Raw genomic sequence first — 12,875 nt, forward strand, 5'->3', positions numbered from 1 at the left:
AATGGACACATCACCCATTTGCCACCATTGTTACCTATTTCTCCCATTTTATCCATTGCATGCTTACATACCATGGCTTGTGAGAAACTCCATAGCAGGTAGGACTCACTACTCTCTCTCATAGCTACTTAGTTGAGGAAATCATCCACCAGACAGAATGACCTTTTCTCCCAGTACTCAAATTCCAGACCCAGACCTAATTACAACTTGAGAGAGACAACACAAGATCCCAAATCCCTGAACATCATGGTTTTCCTCTGAAGACATCTTGATGGCAGGAACAGAGGAGGAGTTGCAGCATACCCCACCCAGATGCTAGTGTACCAGGGTATCTGTACCATGCATACTCTTCTCTATGTGAAATGTTCTCCCTGATTCCTAGAACTCAGACTTGATGAAAACATGAACATATTTCTTCTTTGGTAAGTGAAAGGAATTTAATGTCCATACCATCAAAATAAAGAAATAAAGTTGACTTTCAGTGGCTGATGCAATACATTGTTTACGGGGTTATATGACTCCTTTTCTAGTGAAAAAAAATGTCTAACAGAAGACAAACTGTTCCAGGGCATTTGTTACAGAACAAGAATTCAATTGCAGCTTTTGTATTTCAGTCCATAGTAACAAGTTTAATTCTAGAAGTGGTTACTTTTGCTTTATGGTAGCCACAGCTTTAGTTTACATAACGTGATTGAGATGTCTTGACAGTCAATTTGTTATTGCAAGATTTCTTTCTAGGTGTTTTATAGATGTGACCTTATACCTCCTTTGAAGTTCAAAGTAATGCATTTATCTCGAGATTCAGGTGGCTAAGAGCAAGCACACGGTAAGTTCAAGACAGCTGGGCCCATAGTTAAGAACTGAAAACACTCTATTGCATTTAATTATATATCTGAATTTTTCTATTCCAGTTTAACTGTCCCAAGCAAAGTTAGTTCACAAATATTTGAACCCAAATTATTTATAGCCCAAATTATTGCAGCTAAGTAAGAGATGAATCCTTTCCAAATATTTAAAATGGAATTTTCTATGCACTTCAATATGCTATTCTAGAAGTTTGGCTTTGTGTTGACAAAAGGTGACTCAAAGGGTATCTTTCTGAGTGGCTCGGGAGGAATGTTATATCTTCCTTATAAGACAAACCAGGGAGAGAAGCCAGCTGGTTCAGAGGTAGGACTTGACGTCAGTGTAAACAGCAATTGCAGATTTACAGTGCATTCCACAACACCTGACTCTATCTTCAAGTTCTGCCTTCTGAGGTGAATCAGTTATGAAAATTATTTCATTTAACCTAAATATGAGAAAAAAGAGTAAATTTCTGCTCTTGCAGGCTGTAAGAAAGCAAATGGAAATCTATCCTACAACAGGACAAAGCTGTGTGATTTCTGGCAGTGTTATAATCCATCTCCCTCTCCTTCACTGCCACGGAAGCAGTTCCTTCATACCCGTGTAACTCTCCGTTTTCTCAGAAATGTCCTGGTTCCTCTCCATGACCACGTGGTCCTTCCCCAAAACAAGCCCAAATACCATCCTGCTCTGTATCTATTTTTTCTGGGTTGCTGGCCCAGCAAGGGATGACACACTGTCGATGGTCCAGAGCTATCAGCGTGCTGACTAATGACGAAAAAGCACGAGCTGACTAGCTAATTAGAGGCAGCCAAAAAGGGTGGGTAGTGGTTGGGCTCTGCTTGCCTTCTCCTCAGAGAAGGCATTAGTAATCTCCCTTTCCTCTACATAGATATTGTTTTTCTACAAAACCCACAGTAATGCAGCATCTTTGAAACCTCTGCATCAGTCAGATTTGTTGGGGGTGGGTTTGGGGCAGGTTTCCTTCCTTTTGTTTTAGGTTTTCCTGAAACAATAAAAAAGCTCCTGGTGGACGGGAGAAAGGAGAGGAGAAGTTGACAGGTAGATGGATGTGTGCCATTTTCCTTTAGAAAGGAACGTTCTTACATTGCTGGATTTTGGGGGCCTTAGCCATGATTTTTGAATAATTAGGACTGGGAATAATATTCAGTATTGGCAGGCACAGCGGGTAGAATGACACAAATCCCAAAGTAAATATTAAAGTGCTATAAAGTTCAGTAAGATGTGCATTTCATTTTTAACTCTTCTTTAGTTCTGTTTGTGGTAATGTGTTGTGGGTGTTTTTTAAAATATTTTTTCCCCAAATAATTTTTTTTTTAACAAATTTATTTGGTCATTTTATCACTTACTTTTCTCATCTCCGTCACTTACTTCTGTAGTCATCACTTTCCAAAAAACACTACAAGGAAAGTCAGACTGAAAACCAAAATACATATCTTCTTATTATCATCAAATAAATGAGATCCTTCAGTAGCTCCTGATAAAGTGCAACTGTTAATGCTCCCCTCTAAATTCTTGCAGTTTCATAGAAAAGAAAAAGCCAGCAACGAAAGATGAAGAGAAAGGTGTTCTACTAACAATCTAGAATTATTAAGAGTACATGGATATCAAGTGCGTTTTATGAGGAAACTGGAAAAATATTGCTCTTTATTATGCAGCTGCTGGTGAATTCTGGGGCACTTTGGTCATTCTTGGTTGGTAGTCTCTATGTCACCAATCCAGCTGCTATTTCTGCCTCCTGCTTAATAGCAAGCAGAGGCGTGGGGCTCAGTAGGACCTGTTTGCCACCACGTGTCACCTTGCTGACAGCAAGCTCAGCTTTTGCTTGGAGATCACTGGTGCTTCAGGCTTTCAGAAGAGGACTTGGACTTGCAGTCATAAACAGATTCCTCATGGAGGGGAATAAAGGGGCCCATTTTTGCAGATTAATGGAGTCATTGCAGAAGATTGGGGAAAAAAACATTCTGTATGCTCATGGTGAGCTACAGTTGGAGTGGGAACCTTGAGGAAGAAGGAGCAGCCCAGGTACCAGCATGGCCACTGAGCACTGGCTAAGCTGCTGCAGAGCACATTCAAAGAGGCATCATGGTGCCGGAGGTGCTACTTTGCTGAGCACTTCTCTTGTTGCCTCTCCAACACAAGAGGCTTACAGCCGTGGTCTGCCAGAAGACTCAGTTACTCTGATATTAATGACTGCATCATTATTTCCACCTATTTATCGATGGATCATCCTTAAGAATTTTTCTACTGTGAAACCTAGTACCTGTCAAGATTTCCACTTGCAGGTGGATTCCCTTTTACACTGTACCCAACTGGTTAAATAATTCTGATTTAAAATAAAAAAATCAAAAATTGTTTTATTATGATGTTCACTGTCACAATAGTAAACAAGCAAACAAAAAAGTCCCAACTTAAACCCTCCAAGGTGTCAGCAACAGGGTCAGTTCTTATCAAAAAGATTCTTACTGTGATTCATCCTATATATCTTCCACAAAAATACATTTCCAGCACTTAAAATTCACTAAGAATCTATTAAAAATATTTTCAAGACATTACAGGCACTCTTGACTGCAAACTCAGATCTACCCTGCCTTCTAGGATCAGCGAACCACAAAGCCCTTTTATGTTACTGCATGTTGCGAGTAGCTGCACCGGTATCGTGTGTAAAAAGCAAATGCTCAGGATTTAAGAATTCACTTGTATTAAGTGTGGATTTTGTCTGAAATCAGAATATCAGGGTCTGACCTTAAGGCCATAGCCGTGGAATGTGCGAGCTTGGTGCATCTATCACTTACAACAACTTTGCACCAGGGCAGGACAATCAATTTCAATTGAATACTCATGATTTATGTCACTGGTCATGAGCTGAATATTAGGCTCGGTTCTATGCTGTGCAATGTATTTGCATGCCCTGGAGAGGTGATACAAAAGAGTATAGATGATCAGGCAGAAAATCTCCTTGAAAATTCTGTCCCACATACAACATTATACCAATGTTTTTCCTAGATGAACATATGAAAAAAACCCTCATTTGCCACATTTTCAGGTGTACTCAGAATGAGAAAAGAAGGGCATTCAGTGAGAAACTGAATGCTAGGCAAACTTTGGCATATTGCACAGAATTCAAGGTTTTCCTTTTGGGGTAATATACAAATTCCAAATAAATACAATATATACAAAGTCTAGTGCTTATGTTTTGCTGTAATATACAGCCTATACTGACCAGGAATCCCTCAGCCGCAAGCACCTCCCCAGCTAAGTGTAAATTCCATAATTCTTGCTCACAACACATCAAATGTGAACTATGCTGCTGCAAGATTTATAAGTCATAACGCGTACATACCAAATTAAATCTAGAAGTGTCTCTCTTATGCAAAAAGCATATTAAAACTGCAAAATTAAAAATACAAGCAGGATATAGATAACTTACAAGTATTTCACTAGAAAGCAAAAGAAAGCACAGAAAGGTACTGTTTAAGTTGGCAAAATGCAGAGATATTTTGAACAGAAATAAAAGATTACAAGGAAAAAGAAGGTATACTCACAGTAGAGGTTTAAAACTTTAAAGTCTTTTATTGCTTTTATTTCCTTTACTGCTAAAAAACAAGCTAGAGTATTCCGGTATGAGTGAGTAGCTAAAGATGTTCCTTAAAAATGCCTTTTCCACTAAATATCTGCTGATATTTAATTTAATGCCAAGAATTCTGCTGACCTGGTGACAGTATGCACAGGGGAGAGACTAATTTTTCATAATTAACTGTTAAGTCACTAAAGGATTTGTTCTGTGAATTTTGATATATACTAAACAGGCAAACAAATAAGGCATGCATTTACATAATCATAGATGCACAAAATCTTCATTACTGCTTTAGCTAGGAATAGCTAAAAGCAGGAAAGCTTGTTAAAGTTTTCTGCGATATAAACTACTGAATATATTTTCGGTGTTGAACAACACAAATTAGTACTGTTTGCAATGCATTTCTAAGGTATTTTTTCCTGCCTGCTACCAGTCTTCTCTTGGGTGTTACTTTTAAATAGTGCAAACATTTGAGTCAAAAAACTGGTAGAAGCCTAAAGCAAGTTTTGAGAGAGGTCTCTCTCTTGGTTCATAGTACAAGTACACAGTCGGTATATATTTAAGAATGACAGTGCTGTCTTTCAGTACTGCTGCCTACAATACTGGGACATATATCCTTTCAGTATGCGAAGACATATCCTCTATGAAGCAACCAGATAAATCAGTTCACCCTTGGCTGTAACTAAATGCTGAATAGTGACTTGTGATTGACAGGGCTTTACCCTCTGACAGCCAGATTCATTGTTGGGACAGCAACCAATCACTGAGTTTGACGACATGAGCCTAATCAAAGTTGGAGTATAAAAAGCCCCCTTGGAATATATAAGGTACACAAGCGTGGCAAGCTGTCTCTCAGATTGCATTTACTTTCACGGATCTGTTTAGTACTAAAAGGAAAAAGAAAAAGGGAGAGGAAGGAAAAAAAAGGGAAAAAAGCTGCACTGAATGTGAGATCATGCAAAAGCTAGCAATCTATGTTTATATTTACCTGTTCATGCTGATTTCAGTTGATCCGGTGGTTCTTGACAGTAGTCAGCCCACAGAGAACGCTGAAAAAGATGGACTGTGCAATACTTGTACATGGAGACAGAATACAAAATCTTCCAGAATAGAAGCCATAAAAATTCAAATCCTCAGCAAACTACGCCTGGAACAAGCTCCTAACATTAGCAGGGATGTTATTAAACAACTTTTACCCAAAGCTCCTCCACTACAGGAACTGATTGATCAGTATGACGTCCAGAGAGATGACAGTAGCGATGGCTCTTTGGAAGATGATGACTATCATGCCACCACCGAAACGATTATCACAATGCCTACAGAGTGTAAGTAACCCTGCTGCTTTCACCTCCTACTGCTCCTCCGAGAGAGTTGTCTCCCTACTGTAGAGCCACGCAACTCCTCTTCAGGCTCTCCCAACAGGCTGCTGGCTGAAGTCTGCTAGAGAGAGGGAGGAGAGCGTTATTTCTTAAGAATTTGAGCCAGGTTCAGATGACCGTGTTGTGATCCTTTGTTTTACTGTTCCGTTTTTGGCTCCTTATACTGTATATGCCCTGTAGCCCTTAGGATTTGCCCATTGCCTTAGAAAGCAAAGGGAGATCTGCAGTTTAGTTGACTTTGTTATCTGCAGTACTCAGGGCTTTTCCTATCACAAATATAAAGTAAAGGGGCAGACAATGAGATAACTTCATTTTTCTGAGGGAGGTTTCACTGGCTAGTATTTTTAGAAGCAATAGAAATCAGCAAAAATACAGTTTGGAGCACTAAACATACCTAACAGCTACATATTATAGCAAGTCCAAGTATAGAGTTAAATTCTTGCTTCTTTGCTGATCCCATAAACTAGCACCACCCACCTCTGAGTTAAAACCATATATTTAAAGCAAATATGTGTGTAACGAATTTAAATGTTAAAATGTCCATGCTGTAGCAATCAGCTCCAGTAGTCGTGCCAAGGAAGAATGAGGCATTTACTGAATGAGTAGATTCTGAGTTATCTTCTGAGTGCTAAACATCTGCTATGATTCCTATCAAGTATCTTTTGCACAGCTAATACTATAGTATCCTATGCTCTTCATCAGCTAAAGTATTTGGCTATGGCAGCTGTTTTTCTAACTAACAGTCACAAATATGATGTCAAAAAGGAAAAAGATGAGAGGACATATAAGGTATGTCAGCAGTTACAGATATCATTACAATGCACATACTAGAATAATATATCAGCTGCTGTAGCCAGTTAAAAATGTACTCGTTGAAAAAGTAACTTTGTCTGTAAATTTTTTTAACTTATTAATTAATAAGACGTGCTTAATGGCTATATATTACTGCAGCCTTATCACAAAGTGGAAGTCTGCCAGCAGTTTTATTCCAGCCTATTATATATAAGGCTTTATAACTATTTTTAATTAAACTTTTATATAATTACAATGACTGAAGAAAAGTCATTGTACTTCATCGATCTGACTTCCTTTCCTACCTTTTATAATAAGCCCTTGAACTATTTTAAATGCACTAAAGAGACAGGCATCTTAAGTGGTGAGATTTATGAATGTCAAAGCCCTGCACCACTTAAGATTAGTATTACCCATTTTTATCCTGGCATGGAAAGATATTGCCATGACTAGGTATGACAGCTGCTCTGTAGGCTACAGGAAGGAGGAACATGGCACTGCACGTGACTTTCCTATAATATCGTTGAAATGAAAAGAAAACAAAATGACCCTTAGGTTAATACTCTTTAGATTATTTTTTTTCTCTTAAGGAAAAAAATTAAAGTGTTCATGAGTTTGCCCATGGCTGTCTCTGTACAATGTATAGCACGCTTAGGCTATTCAGTAAATTAGAAATAGCTGTATTGCCATATACATGTCAAGGCAAAGTTCCTATTCTGCTTGCTTTATGAAGGTCCTCATGAGGTAACTAGCAAAAGAGACTTGGTTGTAGTCACTGAGAAAGGGAAAAAGGTTGTGCCCTCTTCCCAGGTAATTTTTGTTTGGAAAATAGGTATTTCACAGCTGTACAGGTCAGCCCACAGCACTGGTACTACTGGTCAGAGCCCTGAGCATGCTGAGCACCGCGAAGGCCCTCCATAGTATTTCTGGTGATTGCCCATCGTTTCTCAGTTTCAGCCTGAGCACACCTCTGCTCTGCTTAGCCTGTGGAGCACAAGGCACCAAATAGAGTTATTTAGAAAATGATAAGCAAAACCTCAGTTTAGACTGTTTACGAAACAAACATTAGTTCCTTGTCACATGATGTTACTTTTAGGTGACAGCATAATGATTTTGTTGACATCCATTACATTTGCTGCAGAGGGTAAATCATAGAAAACTAAATAAGTTAAATTCACTTTGCTACTGATACTGCTTATAACGTATTGTAAGACTTCCTACATGATCTGGAAAAATAAATCGGGTTTATATATGCATACTTCTTTTTATTCCCTGTTTAGTAATATGTTCTTTCCATTCATTTATAGCTGATTTTCTTGTACAAATGGAGGGGAAACCAAAATGTTGCTTCTTTAAGTTTAGCTCTAAAATACAATATAACAAAGTAGTAAAGGCACAATTGTGGATATACTTGAGGCAAGTCCAAAAACCTACAACAGTGTTTGTGCAGATCCTGAGACTTATTAAACCTATGAAAGACGGTACAAGATACACTGGAATTCGATCTTTGAAACTTGACATGAACCCAGGCACCGGTATTTGGCAGAGTATTGATGTGAAGACAGTGTTACAGAATTGGCTCAAACAGCCCGAATCTAATTTAGGCATCGAAATAAAAGCTTTTGATGAGAATGGACGAGATCTTGCTGTAACTTTCCCAGGACCGGGTGAAGATGGATTGGTAAGTTCATTTAGAAAAATTCTATTAAATATCTTGCATTTTATTGGAAAGCATTTATGTTGTGTCTTAAGGATAAATAGAAGCATTGTTTAGGAAATGGAAGATACAAGTTCTCTATAGCTAATCCATTCTTTCTTTGCTCTCTGATTATGCCAAAATCAGAGACATTCCCGTGCCTCTGTTTACCTCTTTGAAAAACTGAGGCAAATTTTGGTACTTTAGAGGGATGCTGAGAGGCATTAACTAGAAAATTTTGGTAATTACTGATGGATGGTGCCATCAAATAATGTTTTCAAAGTTGAGAGCAAATACTGTAGTAGTAGTAGTTGTTATTTTATACAAAGATAAAAGAATGGGTGTTAGATTTTTTCATTGATAGGAAAGTTATGTCCAAAATTGCTAAGAAAGCAAGGGGGTTTCTCCCTATTCTGTGTTCCTACACTTTCTGTTAAAAACAGTGAGAACTATCTGTGTTTATGAAGGTGGGAACAGATCTTCTTTGCAATGTTAAACTGTGTGCAGAAAGAGTACCTCATTCCACCTATTAGAAATGTTTGAATAGAGAAACTCTGCTTGATACAATAAATGTTTCATAATGGTGAGAAAGCATAAAATAACTATCTGGTTACTTTTTGTAAGAATAAATGAGTGAATTAAACCTGAATTGTACCAGTTAAACTACGGTATTTTCCTTATTAGTTGTCTCTGCAAATCACTAATCATCTATAACCTATAGGAATTCCTGAACCTATCACAGCTCAAACATTCACAACCAAGAAATCCTTCCTTTTCTATGAAGCATAAAGAATATTATTTTACTTTAACTTTTTGCAGTAGATCAATCTGTTTCTTATAGAATAATTTAGATTGGAAAAAACCTTTAACGTCAGTAAGTCCAGCCATATTTACGTATCTATATAATGTTTAACTACATAGCAATATAACGCAGTTAAAACAAAAATGCTGTGATATCTTAATTGCAGATACAGTGTAGATGTGGATCTCCGTATTTGAAACAGGCCAGCTGGATATCATGATAAGGAATGTCCTTACCACCTCCACTCATTTAAATACCCAACACTGTGTTTTTGCACATGTGGATAGCCCATGGCTATCATCATCTGTAAAAGCAAATTGATTCAGCAGCGGGGCAAAATTAGATGCATGGCTGATAACAGGAGAGGAAATTTCTCTGGAAGTTTTCCCAATTTCTGGCTCCTGGTATCAGGATGCTCTTCTCTCCAAGCCCCTTCCATATCATTTACCTTTGGGAGATGCATCTCCAGCAACTGGACAACTTGTACCCTTAAAGGCAGGTGTCTTGGAAGGGACAAGCTGGTGTACCAAAGTTAGCAGGGCTGTTATTTACTCCTAAGGAACAGTCTTGACAGCCCAGTCAGTGCCAAACTGACACACATGGCTGAGATCATTGTGTAAAAGGGACAAAACTTTGGGATCTTTTTCAAACTCATGATTGCAAAGGTTGCAATTTCTTTCTATTCTCAGTTGGTGACTGTGGAAACACACCTTTGGGAGGAGGCATATGGTCCAGAGGCCTGCCAAAACTACATTCTTGGCTACAGGACTCTTTCAGGAGTCAAAATATTTACCTGCCCCTCCAAATTCAGTTTGGCAAAGCAGCCCCCTGGCACAGGGGAAAGTTGTGAAGTACAAGCAACCTGCCCCAGCAGGTGAAACTCTCATTTCTACTGCTATTGCAGTCAGTCAAGAACAATAGCAATTACAGAGCAAATTTTGTCCTCCTTGGTCTGACAAGAAGTCTTCCTTGATATCCAGAGAGCCTAAACTGAATATGATTTTAATGGAGGGAGTTTCAGAAGGAGTCACAAAAAGGAGACCAACAACAGTTGGTCCTGCCCTTTAAAAGTTTTTGGAGTTCATCTATTGAAAAAAGGCAGCTCTTAATGAGGAGTTTAAAACAAACCAACCAACTCTGCAGCAAAAGTGAAAATCTACTATCTTCAAAATTTCAGAAACATTCCTATAGCAGTTAACAGAAGTGGTGCTAGCACTGAGATGAGGGTGATTTCGGGAAATGCTAGTCCTCAGCACTTACCAAATCTACTTAGCAGAGATTTGGAGGAGGACAAAGTTCTCTGATGGGTGTAACTTCAGAAATGTTTGCAAATACTTTTTGAGAATATTGACTTGATAAAATCCAATGTCTGAAATATTATATTTTTGCATTGTTTTACTGAATGTAGTAATGTTTCTGATTCCTCCTCCTCTTATGACAGAACCCATTTCTAGAGGTGAGAGTTACCGACACACCGAAACGGTCCCGCAGAGATTTTGGCCTTGACTGCGATGAGCACTCGACAGAATCCAGATGTTGTCGCTACCCACTGACAGTTGATTTTGAAGCCTTTGGATGGGACTGGATTATTGCACCTAAAAGATACAAAGCCAATTACTGCTCTGGAGAATGTGAATTTGTATTTCTACAAAAATATCCACACACTCACCTCGTACACCAAGCAAACCCCAGAGGTTCAGCTGGCCCTTGCTGCACACCAACCAAGATGTCCCCCATAAACATGCTGTACTTCAACGGAAAAGAACAAATAATATACGGCAAGATACCAGCCATGGTTGTAGATCGCTGCGGGTGCTCATGAGACCATCTTGAGATCCACCACTTCATAAATCGTGAAAGCTACCGAAATTAAAGATATAACCCCTCACCAGTCTTTGAAACTGTGAAGTTACATACACTAGGCATTGCCAACATCCTATATGCTGTATGAAAGGCCATCGTACAGATTGAGTGCAGCACCAGCTACAGAATATAAACTAAAGGACAATACAGTTACCTAATGGCTGGCTTTGAGCCAGTGAAAAAGAAAAGCTACAATCAAAATCACTGGGTTTAATGCATGAATTTCTTACATTTGAGGGAACCAATATTCAGTCATTCAGATGCAAATCTATTTGCAGATTTCAATACATGTTGCTAATCAAAAGCAAGCTCCTTCTCATCTGAAGACGGAAGGAGTAGCCTTCTAAGTTCATTTCTTCACAGGTTCACTTTATATCGTATTCACAGGAAAATATATACTGGTACCCACTACACAATACCACCAGAATTATCCTTAAGCACTTGAATATGTAATACAGAATTGTGAAATGCATCAGATGAAATTCCACATAAATGGACAAATCCTGAAATTAGGGATGGCATAATGTATTTAGTGTGTTTCCATTCCTTTTTCTCACTAGTATGTTAGTAATCAATGACAATGGTGCTACGTAAGCAGGCTGAGTAAATGGAGAGTTATGCAAGTGAAAGAATTAAGAATAATGAAGAATTTGCCCTATCCTCAGGTACACTATTCAACATTCACAGGAAATAGATATTTTTGCAATGAAAGGGAATAGTTTTCTAGACAGAGTGAAACAAAAGGCAGCAGAGAAGGCTAGCTAATATTAAAATCATAATCCCGCATCATAATCTGCCTTTACAACATTACAGTTTGCACTATGATAAACCAATGCAAATAGTTGGTTGCTACATATGTTGTTTAAAGACCGACTTCAATATAACTGACTTGTGTAATATGTATGCATCAATATTTTGTAAATAAATGTTTATTTTTTAATCACTGTTGGTATACGTTCATCACAGGAGAAGAATTACTTTAACCTGTACTTTAGTTTAATAAACAAAATCAATATTCTCTTCATAATATTAACTCCTGGAATTTAACACAAATAATATGTAAGAACAATGCAACAAAGTAAACTGTATGTTGAGAATTATACTACTTTTTTTATGTTTTTTACATTGGTATGAACCATCTGTGATAAATGATGGGTGTTGACATGTTTATAGGGTTCTTTGGGTTATTGTTTTTATGGTCATTTTGATCCACAACAGAATTTCCATACGTTGAATGTTATATTCATAAATGATACCACAAAAAATTGCTATTAAATGCATTTTATTCTATTTAAAACTTTGTGGCAAAGTATTATTTTTATTAGAGTAAGTACAGTACACATATTTCCACATATTCTGTACATTTTCCTTATGGTAAAATGAATTGCAACGCAAATTTTAAAAAATCTATTTATTATAAAATTCATTTCATTACACATGTGAAATACAACTGATAAAATAGATGTTTTTTAAGAGAATACAATCACTATTAAAACATCTTCATGTTAGTGTGATACAGATTTTTGTTATATTCCAGAATTCGATTTTGAATTTTCACTCTAAAACTACAAAGAAATCTTTACTTTGTTTCCCTTTCTCCTCATATATTTTCTGCATGGGTGGCTAAATATTTTGTACTGAATTTTCTACTTTTTTTTAATTTGTACGTGAGAATATTAAAATTTAAAGTTTTGGCCATAGGGTTTGAAACTTAAAGGCAAACAGATTTTCTACAATTTCCTTTGAACTATTAGGAGTTCTGCTAAAGCTGTGTCTGAGCATCAAGCAGATGTTCAGCTTCTCTTGATGGAGTTCATCAGAGCAGGTCTCTGGGGCCCTTACATTTTCAATTTAGTTTTCACACAACTTTCAACTTTCCTGCAAACCACAATCAGAGTA

General features: G+C 37.6%; 1 protein-coding gene across 1 annotated transcript; it reads left to right on the forward strand.

Annotated features, from left to right (window-relative positions):
• Window positions 1-5,195: 5,195 nt before the first annotated feature.
• MSTN (myostatin) lies at window positions 5,196-12,226 on the forward strand. The gene is made up of 3 exons (XM_009559824.2): window positions 5,196-5,769; window positions 7,923-8,296; window positions 10,555-12,226. Exons 1-3 carry the CDS (start codon window positions 5,400-5,402, stop codon window positions 10,933-10,935), a joined length of 1,125 nt encoding a protein of 374 aa, XP_009558119.1. The 5' UTR covers window positions 5,196-5,399; the 3' UTR covers window positions 10,936-12,226.
• Window positions 12,227-12,875: the final 649 nt, after the last annotated feature.

The sequence above is a fragment of the Cuculus canorus genome, chromosome 6 (assembly GCF_017976375.1).
Source record: "Cuculus canorus isolate bCucCan1 chromosome 6, bCucCan1.pri, whole genome shotgun sequence".
Taxonomy (NCBI): domain Eukaryota; kingdom Metazoa; phylum Chordata; class Aves; order Cuculiformes; family Cuculidae; genus Cuculus; species Cuculus canorus.